General features: G+C 42.5%; 1 protein-coding gene across 1 annotated transcript in view; it reads left to right on the forward strand.

Moving 5' to 3' along the window:
- LRRCC1 (leucine rich repeat and coiled-coil centrosomal protein 1) overlaps positions 1-26,556 on the forward strand; it is a 407,257-nt gene that overhangs the window by 74,460 nt on the left and 306,241 nt on the right. Inside the window, exons 4-7 of the mRNA XM_086965946.1 lie at positions 3,320-3,487; positions 6,910-7,082; positions 7,168-7,386; positions 14,586-14,785. Of these exons, the coding sequence (XP_086822072.1) occupies positions 3,320-3,487; positions 6,910-7,082; positions 7,168-7,386; positions 14,586-14,785 (760 nt within the window). The remainder of the gene's footprint in view (positions 1-3,319; positions 3,488-6,909; positions 7,083-7,167; positions 7,387-14,585; positions 14,786-26,556) is intronic.

Here is a 26,556-nt window from a genome sequence, read left to right on the forward strand (position 1 = left end):
TAGAATTGGTCACACTATGGATTCAAACCACGGAGCTGCTGGCACTGCTTTATTTTTATCCACTCAGGGCATGGACAGTAGCCCACTACTTATTATGATGGAACACTTGGCGCATCGCTTCAGGTCACAGAACCTGCCCTGAACCTTGTATTGTCTAGGGCAAGCACATCCCGTATTCATTGACTCTCTACTGCTTGTGTGAGACATAATGCCTAGAAAAGAGTGCTTCATATTGGCTTTAACTTTTTTCTAAGCCTCTAAGCCTTTAGCTTTTCCAGTGGCTGACTTCAGGCTGCTGGAACATTGGTTTTGGGGGGGGTTAGAGAACTTGTCCAAGGAAAGTGTTACCACAGATAAGGAGACTTGGAAAAGTATGAATGTGGCAGAAATTTTCAAATTTGTTGATTTAGGCAATAGGATATATTGTCTTTGGGGAGGGAGAATGTGCACTGTGTAAAATTCATCTGAGAAGGTAGTATCTTTTTGACCCCACACCTCAGCCAACATGACGATGCATGTGCCCTGAAACATTTTTGATATATGTGTTGAGACCCAGAGCAGGGTTTGGGAGTCTGGAGGTACAAAAAGAACAGATGATGGACGGAATGCTGAACCAATCAAACATTCACCCCAGTCACAGATCTGGGTAAAATCTGTTTTTCTTTTGCACGGAATGTCATTCCAGGTTAATCCCAGCCATATGCACATCAGTCTTGACCCTGCTCCCCATGGGAACAACCAACCCGAACTGGCAAACCAAGTCATCCCTGGAACAGAAACCGGCATCCTGGGACTGGTTTTGGGGTTTCAGCCCTCATCAGCCAGGCTAGCTTGAATCTGGTGGTGTAGCGAGCAAGGGGCCCATGTCTGGGCATACCCTTCCCACTTAAGACAATAAATTCAAATAGAGCAGATGATGGACAGAATGCTGAACCAATCAAACATTCACCCCCAGTCATAGATCTGGGTTAAATCATCATTTTTTTGCATTCCATGGCATTCCAGTTTAGACACAGCCATATCAAATCAGTCTTGACCTTGCTCCCCCTGGAAACAGTCCGGCCCGAACTACCAGGCCAAGCCACTCCTGGACCAGAAACAAGCTTTCTGGTGCTGGTCTCGGGTTTTCACCCCATATCAGCTAGGCTAGCTTGAATCTGATGGCGTAGAGAGCAAGGACCAAGTCTGGGCATACCCTTTCCACTTAGGGCAACAAATGCAAAATGAACAGATAATTACTTAACAAGAATACAATCAACTCCGCAGACAGTAGAGAATTCACAGTGGGGGCAGTAATACGATTTGTATGTGTTTTTACTTTCCATAGGCCAGGAGTATAGCTTCCTGACCTGTCCCACCTTTTTGTAAGATATGCCTGCCTGTCCTTCAACCACCTGTGTGGGACATGAATGTTGTATGTGTGCACCTTTTTTAGCGTATAGAGGATGTTTATGGAGACCATGTGATGCATGTGACCTTAGTCACTGGGATCCATTTTGTATTTCTACTTCCAAATGGTACCTATGATGGAAGCTGGGATGGCTATCCCCACAGACTAACCATTAGATAATTGGCGGAGCATTGTCTCTTTTGTACTCTTTCTGTGAATTTTTCATGTATGAGGCACCATCTCTTCCTTAACTTCCTGCCAGCACCTTGTGCCGAACACCTTGGTGGATAGATTTGAGCGGAATAAGCACAAGAGCAAAATGCCCAAAAACGGTCTCAGTCTAAACTGTTAGAATACAAAACTACTGTCTGCAAATTTAGTGTAAAAATAAAGCAGAACAGCAAGTGTGTCAAGATTTCTCAAACAAAATCTAGTGTGTCCGCACCAGTGGACACCTGAAACTTCTTGTGCACTGCGGTTGGAGTATTCGTCACCAATTACTTTTGCCAGGTTCAGCAACCTTCAACACAATTGTTGGGTCAGGCTGCTTAGATCCTGCTTCGAGGAAGAGAGCTGGCAACTGTTCAGGGGGGTTGGGAAGGTGCCTGACATGCCGTTTTCGGGCTCTACGTAGCAACGTTGAGCTATGGCGAACTTGGCGGGGGAGAGATTGCTTTGGCTGGCTACCTTTTAGGTCGAGCATTCGAGACCTCTTCTACATACTTTAGTATATACTTATATGTGTATGTACTTTGTGGGCTCTGGAGATCAGCCCTAGGACTTGTCTGCTTCCGCTTAGGGAATTTTTTCTGCTAAACTGCCTCTATTTAACTGTCTTGATGGAAAACTACCAGTAGAGGTCAGTAAAATGACAGAATTGCTGTCTGCTGAGGGACTCTTTTTTTTTTTTTGCCTGACAACTGCCTCTATTTAACTTTCTTGATAGAAAACGACCAACAGAGGTCAGTAAAATACCAGAATCACTTAGAATTCTCTGGATTGCAATCCATAGAAATGGTCTTCCACGAGCTCCTGTAGACAATAATATTTTTTCCATATCTTGTATTTTTAGTGATATGACAACCGAAGGCCCTGATTTTAAACACAGAGCTTTGGACTATACCATTCCCGCTAAAAGGCAATATTTCTCTCCATGTGTTCCCATACCTGGTGCGTCACATAGTTTGCTGCTTACTTTCCCTCCATGTTAAAGAACAGTAGATGTTTGAGCATCCAGGCTAATGTGCTGCATAGCTAAATACATATCAGGTCCCAAAGGCGAAACCGATTGCATTGCAAATGCTTGAGAGCAGAGGCCTTTTTGTCGTGGACTGCAGTGGTCGCTGCTGCAGCCCCCTAACTGCTCCTCACTAGAGATACAGATTGTGTGACTACTCTAACCGGCGTCGGCTTAGACGGTAATATTTTATGACTTCTTTTTAATTGGCTTACATACAAAAAAGACAGACACATGCGCTGCGATATCATTACTGTCTATGAATTAAAAGCAAATACTCAAAATTATGAACTAGGATTACAGGTAAGTAACTTTTCTTATACAAAGATTTTCTGTGGTGTAACGTTGGAACCTAGTCCACTCTTGGCGCCTCCATAAGAGGCCTCTTTGACATATGACTGAAGATCTGCCTCCTATTGCCGAGTAGCAGTTGTTGGATTGCCGTGTAGTTCCTTTGTAACAATATGTATTCTTTAAACACGCTAACTGCTTTATTTTGACTGCTGTATTAAGCTGACTAATGAGTTGGGTGTCTTCCATAGTACTGCGATGTTTACTCATAAGGCTTTTTTCCCCGCAACAGTGCATGATATTTAGTAATGTTTGCTGCGCAGAAGTTCAAACAGAATTAATTACAGTGAGCAATAAAATGTCTGACGGTCATTCCCGCCTTTATTTCTTTCCTTCTTCAGGGTTCATGCCCCTTCATGGAAACGCTCATAAAGTGAGCCACGTTTATCTTCACAGCAACTGCATCAGTAATCTGAACCATTTACTTCAGTCCATGGTAGGTTTGCACAACCTGCTGAGTCTATCGTTACAGAAAAATGGCAAAGGAAACCCAGTCTGCCAGTTTCCGGGTAAGAATCATTTGTGTCGTCTAGCCTAAAAAAAAGAAAAGAATAATGATTTCCTAATGCATTCAGGTGGAGTGAAATGTTCCTCTTTCAAAAGCCGCCTTTCGGACACGGAGTGGGTGTTTACATTTTTCCCCTTCTATCCAGAACACATTTTGTGCTTTACATGTGTATTTAAAGTCCCATAACGAAAAGGAAAGGCCCTATTGGGCTTTAATGAATTAATCATACCAGTATCATTACCCACCTAGTCTTAAGGCACTTCCCCTATCCAGGCAAAAGAGCAGAGAAGGCGTGTCTGTGTTCCCTCTGAGTTTGTAAGGGAAAGGTACTGTGGGTGGGTGCCCAATAACAGTGCACCAGGAGCAGCAATGTTAAGGTTTGTTTCACACGCCCTTGCTCTTTTGACTTGACAGCCATCTCTGTGCCAAAAGCTCACAAATAATTTTCTAGGCTTACCCCGATCTAAAATCTCTTGACAGTCTAACAGCTGTCCATCATTAGATGACCTTTAACCCTCAAGTTCAATTGCGCATGCTGAAAAATCATCTACTTCCCCGCCATTTCTTCCCCACCCGCTGTGTCCACTCTGTTTAGTGTACCTTGATATTTCCAACCCTATTCTGCTTTAAACCCTGCAGATCCTGTTGAACTTTAGAATATTTTTAGCAGTACTGATCCAGCACACAAACTATTATTTTGAAAATCTGTACAATAGTAACCACAGTTCATAAATCACAATGGAAAATCATTCAGTAGCAGAATCTTTGGATGTTTTTTAGAAGTTCAATCTTCAATCTTAATTTGGTTCTTCACAAATGTAGCCAACGCGTTTCGTCCTCCACGGACTTCTTCAGGGCAAATAGAAAGAACTCTTCTTAGGACTGAATATACATGTATTCTTCCATCCAGTCTAGAGGCTGTTTTAAAAAAAATGTCTTTTCTTGGTAAGTGACAGACACTTCAATTTCAAAAAATAGGATCACTCGGGTCAGATAGCCCAATGTAGCAGGAATTTGAAAGAGTAGTTTAGGCCGGCTCCATCGCGTGGCGTCTTCTGTTGTAGCGCTACAAGTATATTCAGTCCTAAGAGGAGTTCTTTCTATTTGCCCTGAAGAAGTCCGTGGAGGACGAAACGTGTTGGCTACATTTGTGAAGAACTAAATAAAGATTGAACTTCTAAAAAAATCCAAAGATTCTGCTACTGAATGATTTTCCATTGTGATTTATGAACTGTGGTTACTATTGTACAGATTTTCAAAATAATAGTTTGTGTGCTGGATCAGTACTGCTAAAAATTGTATGTCAGAACAAATGTTTTGTTCTAGGAGGTTTAGGGGAAAAGAATCTCTGATCCGTGGCACCATAAAGAACGAATGAGGCAATACACAGGATAGGTGCAATTGTGCTTAAAACCCCATTCCCCATCTTTTTGTTCTCAAATAGTGAACTTTAGAATATGGTCGCCTTCTCATTTACCTCGAACACTGATCAACTCCACAATATCAGGACATTAAATGTTGTCATCTCCTCTCATTTTATGTTGTTCCCATAAGCACCTCAGTAAAGGTACATGGCAGATCACTCTTGTAGTGTGTATTCTTTCCTAGGCCGTCACTCCACCCAATAGTCCTCACTTTAAACAAATGTGTCTGCTTCAGTTTACCTCTAATTCACCTCACTTTCTAGCACAAAAAAACTGTTTAGAAGGCTCTCCGACTAAAGACCAATATAAAAGTTTTTACCATGGTTTTCATACCCATGAAGTAAACATCAATGTTTGCCCTTCCTCTCACCACATGCTTGCACTTGCATTCTATGCTCAAACTCTTTGGCTTTGCCGAAGAGTTTGATCATTTTCCACCCTCCTTGAGCATTGTACCTTTCTAGTCATTTCATTATCTACACGTCCTTGAAATACGAGCCTCACCCTTCCTCTCTGCACTCTAAACTGTCCTTAAGGCTAATTTCTTGCACACCAAAGTTCTTCCCTGCTGTTGAGCCCCTTCACCCCAACACCTCACAAGGTATTGCTGTCAATATATAAATAATGTGTTTAAATGTCTGCGTTATATCTTATGACCCATTCATCAACCTCTTCACTTCTAAAGCTATTTAAAATGTTTTCGTCATCCGTGTTTGGTATGAACCGTAATTGCTATGCACAGTGTTTTAGTTGCAATTCCTCATGCTCTGACTCGTATAAATGTAAATAGTTAGGAATAGAAGTTACATATGGAATGGAATTTCAGTTCTCAAGCCACAAGAATGAAATTATAAATGACTTATTGTTATGCTTTACTGCTTGCTTTTTCTCAAAGCACCATTTTACTTTCACATAGTAGCATTAATTCCAGTTCTAGGGAGAATTGTCCTGCTTCATGTCTTTTCTAAAGCTGTTAACCAACGTTTTACTTGCATTAAAACATCAAGCACACCCAGAATTTGCAGTCCCAATCTGTTCCAGTTTTGTTGCCTAGACCATGCATTGTTATATTGCCTTACTCCAACATAAATGTAAACTATTACCCTTCATAAATATTGATCATTTATGGAACACACACTAATAATAGAATTGTTTCTTGTCTTTTATATAATGGTATTTTAATCTGATCTATATATTTCCCGTGGTTTCACATTCATCGTTAATAATCAACCTAACTTCCCGCAGTTTCTGCTCTTCGGCCATCAAGAAACGTTTCCCATTTCTGCTGCATGCATTCCTAATGAGTTTAAACCTGTTTCCTTAAGCCAGGGCCCTTGTCCAGTGTCTCTACAAGCTATGAAACAGTTCGGTAGTAGGCATTGAGACTCGAGGTTTGCATCCTGTTCCGAGTAATAGATTGTTTTTCACTCTCCCGGATCCGGCCCATACCATCCTCTGGTATATAATCTTAAGAATCCCCCAAGTTGTCCTTCATTCTCTTTGGCACACAGTGTCCATGCAATGTTAGAACCCAGGATAACCCTATTAAATTGTGAGAAGAGTCCAGGCAAATATTTTGCCTATGGACATTTAACTATTTCCTACTGCAAAGAAATAATGTCACTAGGTACGGCGACAGACTTTAAAATAGTGATTTTCTTTTATGACCTCCCCATAGAAATGTTTCTAATACTTATGGTGTTTTATCTAATGTATATTTGAAACGAAATCTGTGAAATAAACTATACTGACTCCATTGATTAATAATAAAAACAGAATGTTCTTTAGGAAGTCGCCTTTCCGAATTCCCTTGAAAAAGGGTGGTCCCTTTCTGCACTCAATCTGTGAATCAAAAATTGTTTGCCACTCTAAAATTTAGGTCCTAATAAGGCGAATGGTCAAAGTGGCCCGTTTGGGGTTGAATGTGCCCATTATCCTGAATGAAAATATCACTTCCCAGAACTATAATAACATATTAATATGAATGTTTTCTTTCCAGGTTATAGACAGGTTGTTCATCAGACAATTCCACAGCTAAACTACCTCGATGGGAAAAATATTTTGGGTGAATCTGAAAATTTTGAAGAAGATTTTATGGATTCACCAAATCTAGATTTTCTGGAAGAGTTTGCTTCTTTGAACTCCAACCATCTTGAAGGAAAGGTACTCAAGGTATTAAGAATGTTATTTTAGTGTTCACCCATCAATTTATCCATAATTTATTTTGACTGCACTTACACGTTCCAATTTTTTCCAGAGTGCTGCTAACTTACCTGTGACAACGCCTCGCATCAATGAAGTTTTATTGCGGTATAGGCAGCATAATAGAGTCCCAATACTAAGCACTTTAAGTTCCAGGAAGGATGCTGACAAATCATCTGATCCAGAAGCAACTACAAGTGACGATGTTGATAAACTTAACAGAGAGAGGAGATTAAAAAAACTGGAGGATCAAATTGCAGAGTTATTGCAAAAGGTATGCGTTACTGAAAACTAATGCGGGGAAAAAGGAATGTGAATACTGATAGAATTTCACTGGGTAAGTAAAGGCAAAAAAAAGCAATCTGAAATGGGGGAAATTTAACTTCTTCGATGCTTATGACGGAACCGTTTCGTCATCAGCCGCGTTAGCGCTGTGCTGATGACAGAGCGGTTCAGTCATGGCCCGCTCGCCGCGCTTGCGCGGCGTGGTTTCCGCGCCTGCGCTGGGCGTTCCATTGAGCGTGCGGGGCCATGACGGAACCGCTCTGTCATGAGCACAGCTCAACCGAGGCTGGTGACGGAGCGGTTCCGTCACCAGCATGGGCGCGCCGCGCGGCCGCCCGCCCCCCTTAGCGCTGCGGCGGAATAGCCGCCGCAGCAAAGGTGTTAAAAAATGCTGGTGGGAGTGAAGTGGACATACACCGGCTCCGCATACAGCCTTTCCAGTTCAACAGGATAAGTTTCCCACCGTTTTTCCAAAATTTTCCAGGACACATGTCCATCCCACCCAGACAGAGACCATCTCCTCATCCAGTGGAATCTACATATTGAAGGCCTTCTTCACATCCAATGAAGTGAGCTCTCACTTCTCCCCACAATTTGTGGCTTTTTTAACAGAGTGGGGAAATAACCTGGTTTCAAAATATTCAATGGTGGATCCGTCCGGGCAGCACTAGTTCAAACCTATTAGACAGGATTTTCCTCTAGATTTTTTAACATCTTTATCTACCAGTATAAGTCATGGTGCATAGAGTACTTTGTCTCATTCCTTTCCTTCTTCATATCGCTGCTATATCCGCTTCGGCCATCGTAGGTGTATGCATGCCTATAGATCTGAAGAAGGCTATCAATGCAGCCCTTTGCTGTCTCAAGCAAATTATAGAATTGACCCGAGAACCAGTCTGCGTTGGGAGCTTTAGCTAGTTTTATCCCAATAATGGGTCTGACTACCGACGTTTAAGTTAGTTGTGCTACCAGCTACTTCCTAAACAATGTAACCTCCAGTAATGATGACAACTATGCAGGCTGTGGCTGGCTTCCCCCTACTAATGTCCTAGTCTCAGTAGAAGCCCCAAGCATGTCAGCCTTCACCCGTCCTTGGATGCTGTTTTACCTAAAAAGGAGTAATCATGTTTTCTAGGGTTCAAGGATTGGTGGTATGTAGAGGTAGCAAGGGTTGTTTAGGTTTTAGGGATGGGTAGTGAATAGGAGGAGTAAAGGGCATTTAGGGTTCAGTGATAGGTAGTGTATAAGGTTAGTAAGCAGTTTTTGAGGTGCAGGGATGCGTAGTGTATAGTGGTAGCAAGGGCTGTTTAGGGTTCGAAGATTGGTATTATGTAGAGTTAGTAAGTGATTTTTAGGGTTTAGGGACGTTTAACATGGTGGGGCTGTAAGGTTTTTTTAGGTGTCAGGGATGTGCAGTGTATACGAGTTGAAAGGGATAGAGTTCAGGCATGGGTAGTGTGTGGAGTAGTAAGGTTTTTTTAGGGTTGAGGGAGGTGTAACTTTATTTATATTGAAGCAATAAATAATTAAATATTTTAATTTCTTTATAGTGTTCTTAGATAAATATTTTTTTCACAAAATTGTTTAAATAATACATATGTTGCTTGAACATGAAATACTTTGAAAAAACAAGAGGCCTTTGGCAAACCCGGAGCAGTTTGTTAAATTAAATAATGCGACCAGGAGCACATTCACAGGCCTAGGGTCTTAGAACTGTCTAAATTAATAATCTGTCCAACATAAACTTTTATACAGTTCATTAAATGCAATAAAATAGTTCAGGTGATCATTTTTTGGTAAGGAATCTTTGGAGCCATAAATGAATGTACTAGATGAGGAATTCAGGTGAGCCTTGACTTTTTATGGACACAATGTGGCCAGCGGGTAACGTGTCCAAATGTCCGGCATGGTGAGCGTGTGATCACTAGGTGTACTATGTGTGCGGTGTCCCGATTAGCTAAGTGTTCCTTACTTCATGTGGCATCTGACGTTATGGTGTTTTGGGAATGCGCACACCCCTCCGTCCCTGTGTACTTTATTGGGACCAATCTTTGTGGACCATTGTGGTGTCGCTGCGCCTATCTGTGTGATTGAGCTGGGATTTACAGTTATCGCATTTGTCTGCTGGCTACATGCCACCCCACCTGTGATCTGTCAATCAGTGACCTTGGCTTGGGTCTCAGGGCCTGCCTAATTACGTACTTTTGAGTCTGGGTTGACATGGAGTTCACAATGGGGGAATTTGTCAATAAAGCTGCAATTTCTTTTTATACACAAATGTATCCTAATTCATATTGACATATACTTTTTCAATATTAACGCATATTTTAAAGAGTGCATACAACACTATATAAAACAATATGTTCATACTCAACTGCCCACTCAGCCTCCTGGTCTAAATTGGACCTATACCTGCAAAAATCCAAACCTCCTGAACTTTGCTGATCCACACCTACTACTTAGAATTATACCCAACTACATGAAGATATTAGTGATCAAAACCAGGCCAACTTAGATTATAAGGTGCACATGCCTGCATTTGCTAATAAGACCCATGCTGACTATCTACAATCTTACCTCTTCAATATGACTCTACCTGTCTTCTCATGCTCCCCTCTGGCTATTTTTCCCCCTCTGCCTCTCATCTACTGTTATCATTTCTCTGTAAGCCGAACATTATTGCATACCATGGAATCTCAATTGACAATATTTTACCCTACAGCTGCATATCAAAATATTAGATGAAGAATCATGAAGAATCTTAACCTAAACTCCTTGCCTGCCCACACAGGCAGTCTCCTACTTCCCCCGACAGGCGTCTCTGATGTTCATTCTCTGACCGACCTCTACCTAGACACTATGTCTTCAATAATCAATGAAGCCGCACCCCTGCAACTGAAGAAAGTCTCCACCAAGAACTCAACCCCATGGTATGATGGTAGACTCAATGAAGACAGACGTGCTATGCGCATGGTAGAGCGCACGTCGAGATCTGACCCCTCAGCACTGCACCTTAAAACGCTTAAGAATAAGAGAAACGCCTACTTCAGAAAAATCAAACGCTCGAAATCAGTCTTCTTTAGCCAACAGCTGAACCAAGCAAAAAACCGACCAAGAAAACTGTTCGAGTTAGTCAAAACACAAACCAAGACGCAACCTCTACAACCTAACAGCTCAACAAATGATATTCCAAGCTGTGAAGACTTTTCTGCTTTCTTCAAGCAAAAGACCGACAATATAAGAAGTGATCTCCTCAAGGATGTAAGTCGATACTCATGCTCCATCTGCATAATTAACACTCAACCTAAAAACAATGCTACATGGACGTCCTTCGACACCTATTCTGAAGAATCAATTCACAAACTGCTCGGCACCTTGAAGCCCGCTAATCACCTCACAGACCCCCTACCTGCCAATGCTGTCAAAGCCCTCACCCCCCTGCTCCTCCCACTCTGGACTAAAATCATCAAAGGTTCCCTTCAACAAGGACTCATCCCAGACTCCCTCAAGATAGGGCAAATCATGCCTATACTCAAGAAACCCACAGCTGACCCGGCCGACCTAAACAATTACCGCCCTATCACCAATATCCCCGAATTGCTAGAAAAATGCGTACAACTCCAATTGACAAAACACATTGATCAGTTTGACCTCCTCAACCCTCACCAATCAGGATTCAGAGCAAAACATAGCACGGAAACGGCTATGACACACATAATTGATGACGCCCTCCAAATCCTTGATCACAATGAGTCCTGCCTCCTCATCCTTCTTGATCTCTCCTCAGCATTTGATACGTTCAAACACGAGAATCTACTGGAGCTGTTAAATACCAGAATGGGCGTATCCGGGACTGTTCTCAAATGGTTCACGTCCTTTCTACACAACCGGTCTCAGATGTTCAAGACCGACAACGCATTGTCCTCACCTGTGCCCGTAACACTAGGCGTCCCTCAAGGTTCCTCCCTAACCCCCACATTGTTCAACCTCGTCATGGAACCACTCACTACCTTGCTTCAAGCATCAAATGTACACTTCCATATGTACGCCGATGACACTCAACTCTACCTCAAGCTACAATCCCCGGATGACATCAAACTTTTGAACGCCACTCTAAGAAACACCCAAGCATGGCTGGCCGATAATCACCTCAAACTAAATGCTCTGAAAACTGAGTTCCTTCTGATCTCACATCCTGCGAAAAAGGCCATCACCCAAACCTGGCTCAATCATCTAACCGCACTCAATGTCCAGCCCACCATCGTGGACTCTGCGAAATCCCTTGGCATCACACTTGACTCCAATCTCAACATGCAGCAGCATATTAGCAAAGCAACTAAAGGAGCCAACTTCCAAATCAACACTCTGAGAAAACTCAAACCCTTCCTACCACCCAAGGACTTCCAAACTGTTGTACAAGCCCTAGTCATTCCTCGCATAGACTACGGAATTGTGGCTCTCAGCGGGCTCCCCCTAACAACAACGGCACCACTAAGAGCCTCTATGAACGCGGCCGCGAGACTCATCACTGGCTCAAGAAAACACTCGCATATATCCCCTGACTTAAAAGCCCTGAACTGGCTGCCTTTTGAAGCCAGAGTTCAGCTGAAAATTGCCTTAAGACACACTCGGCCGTACACCACAAGTCACCCAACTACCTCACTCACAAGCTGACTATATCAGGAGGCTCCAGATCCAACAGAAGCACAAAAAACCTCCCCCTGAAACCTCGTAGATTCCGGAAGGAAAAAACATACAAACGCTCCTTCTCAGGAATGGCACTTAGGATCTGGAATGCACTCCCGCCAGAAACTAGGCTTATCCCCTCCACTGCACTCTTCAAGAAAGAGGTAAACGCCATCCTTATGGCTAAGTTCACCTGAGCCCTATTGTTACTGGAACAATGACATTACACAGCTCCTATATTATCGGCTACCTGAGTGTTTATCTGTGTTATACTCTTGTTTGATTGCTACTGGATCAAAGTCATTGCACGGATTCTATATTATTGGTTTCCAGATTGTTTATTAGGGTTTACACTATGATTTGATTGCTCTACTAACTTGCAATCCACTTACTACTGACTACTATACTGTTTTCAACAGTGTGTTTACTCACCCTCTGGGGTGCTATAATCTTATTCGATCGCTACTGGAGCAAAGACATTGCACAGCTTCTATATTATTGGTTTCCTGATTGTTATTAGTGTGTATACTCTTATGCGATTGCTACCCTACCTTGCAACTCACTCACTACCGAATATTATATTGTCTTCAAGAGTTTGTCTACCCTACCTCCTGTTTCTGTAAAGCGCTCTGATATCTGCAAAGATGTTGTCCGCGCTATATAAAACCTTAAAAATAAAATAAATAAATAAATAAATAAATAGATGGCACATCCATCCAGGAACAACTAAAATTGTTACCACCAAGTGATATCACGCTGGATTTGTATGTATGTATACGTATATATATATGTGTTTATACGCTTCTTTAGTATATCTTTTATAAAATAAAATTTATGAAATTAAAAATATTTTTTTAAATATCGAAACTTATATATATTTACAAGCAACCGCTGAGAAAAACCAAGAAGTGAGCACAAGAGATAAATATTCAGGGAGTATTTATTCTACGAGTAAACGGACAGTTTAATGAAAATGTATGAGCAGGGTTTTGTGCCAGCTATGTGTACCTGCATTTTGATAGAAGTGGCAACAGCAGATGCAAGCACGCCAATTGAAATATATGTCTATGCAATGCTTATTAACTTACCTCCGAAGTAAAGTACAGCGATGTAATTGTACTGTCAATGTAATGAGCACAGTGTAAAGACTTTCTGTGCATTCACCTGTAAAGTAACAATTGACATTCTCACACAACGTTGCTATTCGGACCACCAGGGTCTTATTCAGCTGCAGGTATTTCTTAATAGCTACCTAAATCTCTGCGCTATTGGGTACATCTTGAACATTATATTTACCTAATTTGCACCTTTTCTATCTAGTGGCAATCACTGTGCGGTCCAATAAAGTCACTAGAGATTGATCTTGTACAGTAATCTGTTTCATTTGCACCTCCTCGATCCAACTTGTTGTCTAGTCAACTCAAATATGTGGTCTATCCAAGAGAAGGATCTGAGTATGTGTGTGAAAAATTTAGGAACCTTGTTTCCCTTTATGCATTGGTTTCCATATATCCACTAAGCAGGTTGGCGTTGCCAGCGCTTGTTTCCCAAGGCTTTAAATGAATATTAACTGAATCAGGAAATAATCCTTTGTTATACTGATTGCATATACTTGTCTACACCTTCTGTCTTTTATAAGCATTACTCATTAAATGCATCTTGAAGCCTGGTGTGACATATGCTTTCTCCACCAATTGACATGGTGCAGACTCAGTGCACCACAAAAGAGTGCATCTGCTAGGTCCCTTCTCCATTCCCAGAGACATTCCCAACCAGTTGTGAAAGAGGGAAATTCAAAATTAAAGAGTAGCAACGGATCAATGAAGCTAATCTTTCTTTCTTTTTTTTTTACTCAAAACACTCCGTTAACAATGGGGTTGGATCATAACAACAACAATCTGACATCATGTAAATGGCATCGTTGAGACTTGCAAAGTTCTGAACTGGTCTACTGGACACACCTCAGAAAGAGCAGTGCAATTTAGATCTGCATGAGAAAGTTGATGCCAGATTTATGTTTAGCACAGAAAGTGTGGAATAATTGGACATTGACTTCCTTTCTGTTCATTTTTCACCATCATTCTAGGTACTTCTCGTAAGAATTCAAAATATTGTCATTCCAACAGAAACTAGTAGAAGGGAAATTTGATCTATCCTAGAGTATAACACCAAAATTCATATTTTAAGGACCTAGCCACCCCATCACTACCTGGATCTAATCATTGATGTCCGAGGCAGGCATTCGGTGGCTGGAATAATTTGTGTACGTTTTTTCTTGGTAAATGAGTTGTCAATACTGTCACCAGTGTCATTGATTAATGCAATTTAGCCGGAAGGGATACGATTTGTATCTGAACATCACTTCTGGTCGTAGTAGTTGTATTTGTAGCAAATGTTCTTCATATCTTACTTAAATTGCTCTTACCGTTTGCCTTGAGTGTGTAAAGTGTTTGGTCTTTGGTCCAGTCTAATTTGAACCAGTGCTTTTTTACGACTATTTAGCCTTCTAGTTCAAGAGTTGTTACTCCTGTGAAAGTGATGAAAGCAAAACGAGAGACTGATTTGACATCGGAAAGTGATTGTGGAAGTGGGAAAGAAAACAGGCGTTTGTCAAAGAAAACTAAGACGCCAACCTGTCGAAAAACAATGCAGACTTCAAAGCAGCCTGATAACCAAAATACAAGAGCCAAGATATCAGAGAGGTAAGTGGTTTGTGCAGAAGTGGTTGCTAGTATAGTACTAATTTAATTTGTACAAACCCTTTTAAAACCTCTTCTATTTTGTTTATTTAATACATTTCTAGAGAACAACTGTCACCTTACAGGTATCCTTTAAGCAGATGCTTTCTAATGTTCTATGACAAAATTGCCCTTCTGACCTGTAACCTAGCTGTGGTTACATTGATTGTTTTCCTCTTAAGTCTTAGCTATTAACTTGGGTGACTGCTTTTTGTTTCTCATTGAGGAGTACTTTTGTACTCTACATGGTATAATAGCGTATATTTATGTTGGCAGGGACTTTCTCTTAGATAAGAATGTTATGATGTAATTGGAATGTTAGGGAGTTCGGTTCTGTGGGGAGTTCAGTGTGGTGGAGGAGATGTTGGGAGTTGTTTCTGTTCTTGTTCTTTGTAGGCTTTTACTGCAAATGAAGTAAATTTAACAAAAGAAACTTGCAGAGCCTCTCTGTTTATTTGTCTTCACTTCGCTCGTGACTTGAGTGCGCTGCTCGCATTGTGGAGACTTCGGCGTCGATCCCATGCACTGATGTTTGCAATGCACTGTGTGCTCTATTTTCAGTAGTACAACGCGATGTGTAAATACGTGACAGCCATCTTGTTATTGTGAGCAGCTTTATTTTAGCAGCACTCAGTGGTACATTATTTTTTTTTCTTTCAGTGCCTGGCACACATATTAAGTCGCACTGGGTTATTTGGTGCCTACACTTTCTTTGATATGCACACCGGTCTTGTTGAGGACCAGATTGGCCTACATTATCGATGATAGGCACACCGGTTAATGCATCGATGTCACTCTTCAGCTACAAGTAATTTTTTGTCATCTAGTATCTGCAGTGACAGGCACACCTTGACATTGACGTTAGTTCTTGTAATCTGTTCTATCTCGCTTTTATTGTTACTGGTGTGGGCGATGGCTTTTAGCCAGTTGTTCAGCCAACCAAGTTTATTTTTACAGACTCCTGGTAAGCCCTCTTTGGTTCAGAAAAAGTTGTTAAGATCTTTCGAGAAATCTATTGTAGCAATTGATGGGAAGAATTTTTTCTGCTGAACAAAAATTGCCATTACTGGTTAGTTTTCTTGGAAATGCTGCCATCGAGATTTTTTATAATCTTCAACTGTTGAAACACCCGAAGCGTGAGATAGGTCATGGAATGTGTATATTGAAGCCGTCTGTAGATTGGTAAAGCAATTCACAGAAGAACTGAATGTAATGATTGAGTGGCACAGTTTTTGCAAGAGAAAACAATTTGGTCAGGAAATATTTGAAGCGCATGTAGCTGCTTAGATAGAGTTAGCGGTGAACTGTGACTTCGGGGAACCTACAATAGGGATCAATTTGTTTTAATTGTGAATCAAATGTTTCTTTTAGTAATGTTTATTAGGCTGCCTCATTAGGAAATGGCTGGCCTCAATAGACAGAGTAAACAAACTAGACAGAGGGGGGAATACGGGTAAAAGACAGACGTTCTGGAGCATTTGGGAAGAATATAACCAAGTAAACTAAGAAAAGCTTTAAAGCTGTATTGTCCAATGATTAGGGAATGCAATAAAGCTTTCAAGTGGGAACTTGGAGGAGTAGTCGGAGTGACTGGCTCACCCCAGATCCGAATTGCACCAGAAATGGACAAAACGGGGCTGGTGAAAAAGGAAAAGAAGAAATTCTCCACACATACAATGTGTCTACCCAGGAGAGATCCTTAGATTCGGAACAGATGCAACAAAGGGACCCCTATACCTCCCAATTAAAAAATATTGCTAAATGAGGACAAACAAAATGTAAAAAAATTTTTTTATTAGGCGGTTACAATCCGAAGATTGCAGAAATTTGGATATTGCGAGAAGCATGTAACATTAAATATTGTTAGCAAACTCTCTGGCCGCAGATGATGGGTTCAAATGTTTCAATTTAGTTTAATTCAAACTGAAGATAACGTTTTAAAGAGTAAAGTACCCTGAAAGCGGTCCTAGGATGCTTGTTTTGGGCCAGGGAGGACCTGGCCTGGCAGTTCAGGCTGGGCTGTTCCCATGAGGTTTAGTTCAAGACTGATTTGCTTGTGGGTGGGCCCAAACTGGAATGACATGGTGAGCAAAAAAACGATTAACTCAGATCTGTGATTGGGGTGAATGTTTGATTGTTCAGCATTCCGTCCATCATTTGTTCTTTTTGCTTTTTTCACCCTAAGTGGAAAGGGTATGCCCAGACTTGCGTCCCGTGCTTGCTATACCACCGGATTCAAGTTAGCCTGGCTGATGAGGACTGATACCTCAAAACCGGTACCTTAATGCGTGTTTCTGGTCCAGAGAGGACCTGGCCTGGCAGTTCGGTTTGACTGTTCCGAAGAGGAGCAGATCAAGACTGATTTGCCTATGGCTGGGTTCAAACTGGAATGGCATGGTGAGCAAAAAACAATGAATTTAATCCAGATCTGTGACTGGTGGGTGAATGTTTGATTTGGTCAGCATTCCGTTTAATTGTTCTCTTTGCTTTTTTCGCCCTAAGTAGGAAGGGTATGCCAAGATGTTGGTCCCGTGCTTGCTATGCAACCGGATTCAAGATAGCCAGGCTGATAAGGGCTGATACCCTGAAACCGATCCCATGATGCTTGTTTCTGGTGCAGGAAGGACTTGACCTGGCAGTTCAGGCTGGAATATTCCCATGAGGAGCAGGGTCAAGACTGATTTTCATATGGCTGGGTCCAGCCTGGAAGGGCATGGTAGGCAAAAAACTGTGGATTTAACCCAGATCTGTGACTGGGGGTGAATGTGTGATTTGCATTCTGTGCATCATCTTATTCATTTTGCACTTATAATAGTTTGGGTGTGAAGAAAATATTTTTAATTGTGTTGGTGGATCATTTTTCTACGTGAATTTATTAAATGTTTGTCAGCAGTCCAAATATCGAGAATGTTATGTGCTTTTTGAATAGTATTTTTGATTTTGAAGGGACCCCTAAAGTTCTAATTTCAGACAATGGCGTACTTTTTGTGTCTGAAAAGAATGTTGGAGTTTTTGAAACGCCAAGGTATCAAGCAAGAAAGGGTTCCTTTATATTGCCCCTCAGCCAATGGTAAATTTGAGAGGGCTAACAAGTGTTCGAGGAGGGTATTCAGACTGCTTTGGGACCAATAGGAATATTTTTGAATTTCTCAGGGAAATGGTTTGGAGTTAACATAATGCTCTTAATTTTTCTACTGAACGTTCTCCATATTGTTTGATGAGGGGTAAGAAGGGACGTACTTTGCTTACTCCTAAAATTTTGAAAACTTCTACTGTGTGTGTTGACTTTAAAGGTGAGATTGATGAAGAGGAATTTTCAAATTAATCAGGTAGGCAATAATGCTTATTGTGATGTGGTGTGTAAGACCAAACTAAAAGTGGCCACAATAAATGATTGGATTTTGGTTCGAAAACCTGCTGGTGTCAAAAGATGAGTCTAAATTCATGGGTCCAGTGCAAGTTGGTAAGGTATCTAAATCTGCTGTGTTAGTGAATATTAAAGGGTGGTTGAACAAGGGTTCTGTAGTAGGTCTGAAACCTGGACAAGATGGTATTTTGCGTGAACGTGAAGAGTGTGATTTCCTGGATTCAGTGGGGAATCGTACAAATGAGAGCGTTTGAACTGAGTTGTGGGTTCTCTTAGCTCTAGGACAGATTTTGTTGCTCAAATCACTACCGTTAGTCCTTCATGCAATGGGGATAACGTTTCCGGTGCTGGGATTGGAAGCTCCATTTCTAATTCCTATGAACAAATAGAAAATGAAAGTCTTGTTGGCATTGGTGTGTTTCTTGGTAGTGATGTTGGTAATATGCTCAGAAATGATTTCAGCAATGTTTCCAAAGGAAGGGTCAAAATATCGAACAAGTATTTTTTTTTTTATATTGATGGTTTTTGACTGTTCTTTTTGATGTGTGTTCATAAACTATTTTGACTTTGTGACTATATAATGTACTGTGATTTTGTTTTTTCTTTATTTTATTTTCCGCCCACAACCTATTCCTCGGAGAAACTGGAACAAAATCACCTCCGACCAACTCCTCACATCACTCAACCAAAACCCTCCCACCCTCTCATTGGCCCCAAACCAAGCGGCCACCAAACTCAAGCAATGGATCACCCACAGCGCTGACAAATTAGCACCCCTGAAAAAGCACCAGATCATTTCAGGCAGCAAAAAGGCTTCCTGGTTCAATGATGACCTTAAAAAATCCAAGAAGCTATGCCGCACCCTAGAGAAAACATGGAGAAAAAACCCAACCACCGACAACATGGCCACCCTCAAGGCGGCCACCCGCTAACACCACCAACTGATTCGATCCACCAAGAAATCAGCTTTCAAGGATCGTCTCGACTACAAAGCCCACAACAGCAAGGAACTTTTCAACATCGTCAAAGAATTCACCAACCCCGCCGCAGCATCTAACGACATCACTCCCTCCCAAGACCTCTGCGATGCGTTATCCTCCTTCTTCTACAACAAAATTGCCGACATTCACAACAGCTTCGAGAACACTCATGCGAACAACCCTCCCCACCCCCCTCAGATCCCACACCGCCAACTAACAACCTCAGCGCCTGGAACCCAATCACCACCGAAGACACCATCCGCCTAATGAACTCAATCCACTCTGGCTCACCAACCGACCCCCTGCCCCCACCACATCTTCAACAAAGCTGACTCCATCATCGCACCCCATCTCCGTGATGTCATCAACTGCTCGTTCAACTCTGCCACCTTCCCAGAAAGCTGGAAACACGCCGAACTCAGCGCCCTCTTGAAGAAACCCACAGCAGAACCCTCTGAACTTAAAAACTACCGACCCATATCCCTCCTCCCCTTCCCCGCCAAAGTCATTGAGAAAGCCGTCAACAGCCAGCTCGCCGCCTTCCTTGAATCCAACAACTCTCTCGATCCCTCTCAGTCCGGATTTCGAGCCAAACACAGCATCGAAACCGCCCTCATTGCAGCAACAGACGACATCCGAACACTACTGGATAACGGAGAAACAGCTGCCCTCATTCTACTCGACCTCTCGGCCGCTTTCGACACAGTCTGCCACAGAACCCTTCTACAACGCCTCAGCAACATCGGCATACAAGGAAAAGCCTTGGACTGGATCATCTCATTCCTCGCCGGGAGAACTCAGAGTCCGACTTCCCCCATTCCACTCAAAGGCCACTGAAGTCATCTGTGGAGTACCAGAAGGATCATCACTCAGTCCCACCCTCTTCAACGTTTAGTCTTCTCGCCTCCATCGCGCGTCAACACAACCTTAACATCATCTCTTACGCCGACGACACCCAGTTAATCCTTTCTCTCACCAAAGACTCTAACACCGCCAAAACCAATCTTCACGAAGGCATGAAAGAAGTAGCCGAATGGATGAAACATAGCCGCATAAAACTCAACACAGACAAAACGGAGGTGCTCATCCTAGGATCCTCCCCCTCTGCCTGGGACGACTCTTGGTGGCCTTCCGCTCTGGGCACAGCACCCACACCCACAGACCACGCATGCAACCTGGGCTTCATCCTAGACTCCTCCCTCTCGATGTCCAGACAAGTCAACGCAGTCTCATCCTCCTGCTTCAACGTACTTCGTATTCTCAAAAAGATCTTCAGCTGGATCCCCCTCGAAACAAGAAAGACTGTCACCCACGCACTGGTCACGAGTTGACTGGATTACGGTAACACACTATACGCCGGAATCACAGCAAAATTACAGAAAAAACTCCAACGCATCCAAAACGCATAAGCGAGACTCATATTGGACATCCCTCGCCAAGATCACATCACCGGACACCTAAAAGACCTCCACTGGCTTCCCGTCAACAAGAGAATTACATTCCGTCTTCTCACCCACGCACACAAGGACCTCTACAAACTAGGACCCGAATGCCTCAGCACTCGACTGTCCTTCTACACACCCACCCGCCAACTTAGATCGTCCAATCAAGCCCTCGCCGCAGTCCCGCGCATCCGAAGATCCACCATGGGTGGCAGATCCTTCTCCTTCCTGGCGACCAGGACCTGGAACTCACTCCCCACTCACCTCCGCCTTACTGAAAACCACATCTCCTTCAGAAAAGAACTTAAAACCTGACTATTCGACAAAAATTGAACCCCCCCCTTCCCCAAGCGCCTTGAGACCCTCTGGGTGAGTAGTGCGCTATATAAATCCCTGAACTTGAACTATTGTATCACTGCTATGCTCTATTATTTACATGGCAAATAAAGAGTTGGTATTCTCATCTTGTTAAGCTTCGTGTGAAGTCATGTATGCAGCCTTTCTTGTTTTCAGGCTGGGAGTGCGCTCCAAACAATAATGGTGAAATTGCCTTAACTGCCCATTTTATAGAGAAATTGCCTTAGTTGCCCATACTGGAGGCAATTTCAGACTCCTTCTTCCCCACCTCTTGTTGCATGCGAGTTCCTTGCATTAGTTCCTGCTCACTTGAGGGTTTTCAGCATTTTAAAACAAAAATAAGATTCTCTGCAGCAACTTCCTGCTGCTAGTGTAGCGGGGAATGTTTTAAAGTAAGATGGCTAATACCTATATAATATGCAAACCACACCCAGCTTCTAATCTCCCTTGATAAAAAAATGGGTAAAATTAAAGAATCTGTACTTTTTCCCTGGGATAAAAGCTATCCCTACCTGGATGTCCGAAAATAGACTCCAGCTAAACACTTCAAAAACAGAGATTATGCTGTTTTGGAAGGCCCAACAACACTGGTCACCCGATTGGGTGCCCTCAGAACTGGGTATGGCTCCCTCACCCAAGCTAGTTGTAAATAATGTGGGACTATAGCAGGATCAATCACTTACAACGAAAGAACAAATCTCGACTACCACAAGCTCATGTTTTTACATGATGCGTCTGCTGAGAAGAGTTTTTTCTCTACCCAAGGAAAACCTTCGTCCAGGCATTGGTTATAAGTTGTCTACAATAAGGCAATGCACTTCTGACCTCTGCCAATTGGAAGCTGCTATCTAAGCTTCAGGTAGTACAGAACACTGTTGCTCATCTTATTTGCAAACTTCCTTCTGGAACAGCATCTGCCCCTCTTCTACAGGCTTTTCATTGGCTACCAGTGAGAAACAGAATAATTTTTAAGATCTGCTGTTTAACTCACAAAGCCCTACATGGTAAGGGGCCCACTTATCTATCATCAAACCTTACTCACTATTTCCTCTCCAGACTCTTAAGATCATATGCTAAAGCTCTGCTTAAGGTCCCCAAGTTAAGAATGTCCAGGTCAGCAGGCAGGTATTTTTCATTCCTTGCTCCTTATCTATTGGAATAATTTGCCTCTGCAATTAGATATCAGTGAGGACCAATTCCATTGAAGGAAATTACTCAAAGTCACCTATTTTAAAGTATCACCCATTTATCTGCTGTCTTGGTTTCGCGCCGAGATACCCCACTGGGGGTGATTCGGGCGAGTAATAAATTAAAATAACAATATTGGGTCTAATCTCTTGTTAAAGGGTGCATGCATACCTTTAACAGTAAAAACTGTTTATGATTGGGGACATGGCTAAATATCACACAATGAATGTGCTATTTTGAAAGTGTTGCTCATGTTGTCAGTATATCATAAAGCAACGCCCTCCAAGACTACTACATGTATCCTCCAAAGCACCCAGGACTCTGCAGAATAGGGTAAAATTGGTAGTTTTAGTTGGGCCTCAAAGGGACCCATGATATCATGGAAAAATTGTAGAGGAGGCTGAATGTGAGGGGATTGGCCCTACCGGATCTGCTTATATACTGTCACGCTTTCCATTTTAAGAACTTCCATATGCTAGCAAACAGGCCAGATAGGTCACCACTGGGGTTACTCTTCGAGGCAATGTTGAGGGATATAAGTCAAGATCAGTGTCACTTCCTATTTAAATATGGAGACCGAAATATTTCAAAAAGGTGAGGTTGAAGATCTTGAAAACCACCTTAAAAATATGGGTACATTTTTGGGGAAGGTTGGGAATACCATACTATTGGCGCCCTTTTCAATGCAGGAGTCCACAGAGGTCCAGTTTCTAGTCATTGAGTTGGAGGTGAAGTCTTTGTGGCCCAGAGACTTCAGAACAGGAGGCCAACACACACAGGCTCTTGGAGATTCTTTTTCAAGCAGGTTCACAGCATAGTTCCAGTCTTTATCCTTTCTTTGGTATAAACCCCAACTTCAGGCCAACCATGCAAAGCGCACACAGCAAAGAGGCAGTACTCCTCCTTACAGCTCTGCTCTTTGGCAGAGGTTCCTCTTGAGTCCAGAAGTGAGCTACTTCTCTGGGGTTTAAGGTTCAATACTCATACCCCACGTCCTCTTTGTTCTGTTTGTGACAAGGGTCTCTGAGCCCAGTTCAAACTAGCCCTGCCAATTCTAGTGGAGTATGACCACAGGAGGTGGAGACAGCATTGTGCAAAGAAGACACAGCCTATTCAGGCGCAAGTGAAACTCCTAGCACCACTCTAAATGCAGCCAATGTCTATTCAGCTGAGCTATCAGTCACTCGGACAATCCATACACAAACAGCAGAGGCACACAGAATGGTTAAATAAGAAAAAGCCAACTTTCTAAAAGTGGCATTCTCAAACACACATTTTAAAAACTATCTCCCTAGAAATATGTTATTACATTCTGAGTTCATAGAACTTAAACTACATTTTTGTATCTTGTCCCAATGGAAAGTTATACTTGGAAGATGGATGTTAAAAAGTAACTGCCATGTTAGCCTATGGGACAGATAACCTTTCAATATTGGAAAACTGAGTTGGCAGTATTTCACTATCAGCGTGTGGCCTACCTTTTACATACACTGCACCCTGCCCTTGGGGTAATCATAGGCTTATCTGAGGGGTGTCTTACATAAAAAAAGGGAAGGTTGAGGGCTGGCAAGTGGATGCACTCGCCAGGTCGACATGACAGTTTAGAAACTGCACATGCAGACACTGTGGTCTGAGATAGATTTACAGGGCTACTTATGTGGGTGGCATAGCAAGTGCTGCAGGCCCACTAGCAGCATTTGATTTACAGGCCCTGGCACACTGAGTGTACTTTACTAGGGTCTTACCAGTAAATCAACTATGTCAATTAGGGTTAACCGATCACATTTACAATTTACACAAGGAGCACTTGCACTTTGACACTGATCAGCTGTGGCAAATTTCCCACTAATGCCCTTCTGTGGCTCATCCGGGAGAGACCACAGTTTTTTAACCTTTTTCTTTTATTTCATGTAAATTGCTGAATCCTTTTCTCCAGCACAACGCTGGTTTTAAAAATAATTTTTTCTTGATCCTACACAGTGCCTGGTGCCGGACTTCCGGGGTCTGTTCATTGCTTGCGACCACCATATTGGAGAGGAGGCAGCGTTCGCGTGCTAGTCGTTCTGCCTTACAGCACTTCAAAAGCAGATCTGGCGTGAGCGCGCCCACTGATGTCCTCCTGAGGTTCAGCCGGGAGAGACCACAGTATTTTAACCTTTTTCTTTTATTTCATATAAATTGCTGAATCCTTTTCTCCAGCACGATGCTGGTTTTAAAAATTACTTCTGTCAATCCTAGACAGTGCCTGGTGCCGGACTTCCCGGGGTCTGTTCATTCCATGCGACCACCATATTTTGGAGGAGTCAGGGTTAGCGCGCTAGTCGTTCTGCCCTACCACACTTCAAAAGCAGATCTGGCGCAAGCGCGCCCCGGGTGCACCGAAGGCGCACCTAAGGCAAGCCCGTCTGCACCCGTCCGCGCAAGGGCCGCACACAGCGCCAGCCCCTAAGCCCGTTTGGATGTAGGAGACGCCAGATTGGAGCCCTATTTAAGGAGTAAGCTTCTGAGCCTTAATACTTCCGAACCTAAGCAGACCTCTATATGTATCATTCCCAGTACAGAGGTCCATCATGGGGTTATAGTCTGTCAGGGGTGTAAAACCAAACTACCTGAATTCCTTTTCCATCATAGGATAGATTAAGTCTATTGATTATAAAATTCTGAATAAAGCTGGGTCCAAAGAGTTTAAATGTGTCTTGCTAAATGCAAGATCCTTGGTAAAACATAGCATTGATTGTGCGTCCTTAATAGAGGAAGAACAAATCGGTATTGCTTTTATCACAGAGTCCTGGACGGATCAAGCGTCTGGACCTGACCTGGTTAAAGCTATACCACCTGAGTAAACGGTTTATACTTAAAACAGACCCCACAAAAAGGGAGGTGGATTAGCAGTTATTTATTTAGGGTCGCTAAGTGCATCTTTTGCTAACTCCATTAAGGAGGATTGTGAAGCATTGGACTTCTGTTTCCATCTCTCACATCAATACTCGTTTAAAGGGATCCTCATTTGTAGGCCGCCAAGCCAGAGGAACCGATTCTCCATTCAAGCATGCAATTTGCTGGAAAATAATGTAAGCGCCGATTCCTACACCATGCTAGGCGATTTTTACTTTCATTTGGAAATCATTGCCGACCCGACACATCCAGCTTGCTGGATCTTATGAATCGTGTAGACCTTAAGCAGAACGTCAGGGGGCTATACATAAGGCTGGGCATTCTTTAGATGGGATCTTTACTAACAGCACTCAGTTGGAGTTTATAGATCTGCTCCCAGTGGTCTGGTCGGACCACAAGGCAGTGCTGTTCAGAGTGACTTTACCCCACAGGGCTCCTAAGAAACCCATAATGAAGCCCATGTATGGTAGAGCCTGGAATAAGGTTAATACTACTGAACTCTTAGATCTTTTAACCTCTTCTTTGCCTCCGCTGCCCGCAAATCTGGATATGACTACTTCTATTTTAAACAATTGGCTTGAATCAGCTGGTAATAAGCTTGCCCCTATTAAACTTAGTCACCCTAATAGGACTCGCCCCTCCTCTCCATGGTACACCCAGGAGATCAGAGACAAAAAACTTGTCTGTAAGAGCCCCGAAAGAGCATGGAGGAGGGAATATAATGATACTGCTAAAAAAGAATACAAACAAACTCTGGCTCAATACAAACAGTTATTGGCAAAAGCAAAGCAGGATTTTTTTGTCAAAAAAATCAACCAAGCAAAAAATTTGACGAAGGAACTGTTTAGAACGGTTACCCCCTTAGCTCATCCAGCCCCCCTCCAATTATTGCTAGCCAAGAACTGTGTGACACAATAGCTGAATTCTTTTTCAATAAAGTAGAAACTATCTTTTCCGCACTATCAGGCCCCATGACTAAGAACATTCCTGAGGCTGAAACAGACTCTTAGTCAACACCTCACTCTCATGCCCATTTTGATAAATTTATCCCAGTTTCGGTCACGAATATTTAAAAAATGATCATGTCGGAGAAATCGGGCTCACCATCCGACCCGTGCCCTCTGGCCACACTTAAATTAGTGACCGAACCAGTTGCATTCATTCTAACATCTATCTGTAATGCGATGTTTGAGGAAGGTTATTTACCTGATACATGGAAAAGAGCATCTATAATACCCCTCTTGAAGAAATCTAATCTTGATCCCAAGGACTCTAACAACTTCAGACCGATCTCCAGACTTATTTAGCCAGCTAAAATAATTGAAAAAACCATGAACTTACAAGTTAGTGCATTTCTGGAAGACTCCCAGAGATTGGCTCAAACATAGTACGGAATCCGCTCTCCTCAAATCCACTGAGGAGATCAAAACCATATTGGATCAGAGAGGAAATGTAGCTATGATCATGCTGGACCTCTTCGCAGCCTTTGATACTGTCCATCATAGT

The sequence above is a fragment of the Lissotriton vulgaris genome, chromosome 4_1, assembly GCF_964263255.1.
Source record: "Lissotriton vulgaris chromosome 4_1, aLisVul1.2, whole genome shotgun sequence".
NCBI classification, from domain to species: domain Eukaryota; kingdom Metazoa; phylum Chordata; class Amphibia; order Caudata; family Salamandridae; genus Lissotriton; species Lissotriton vulgaris.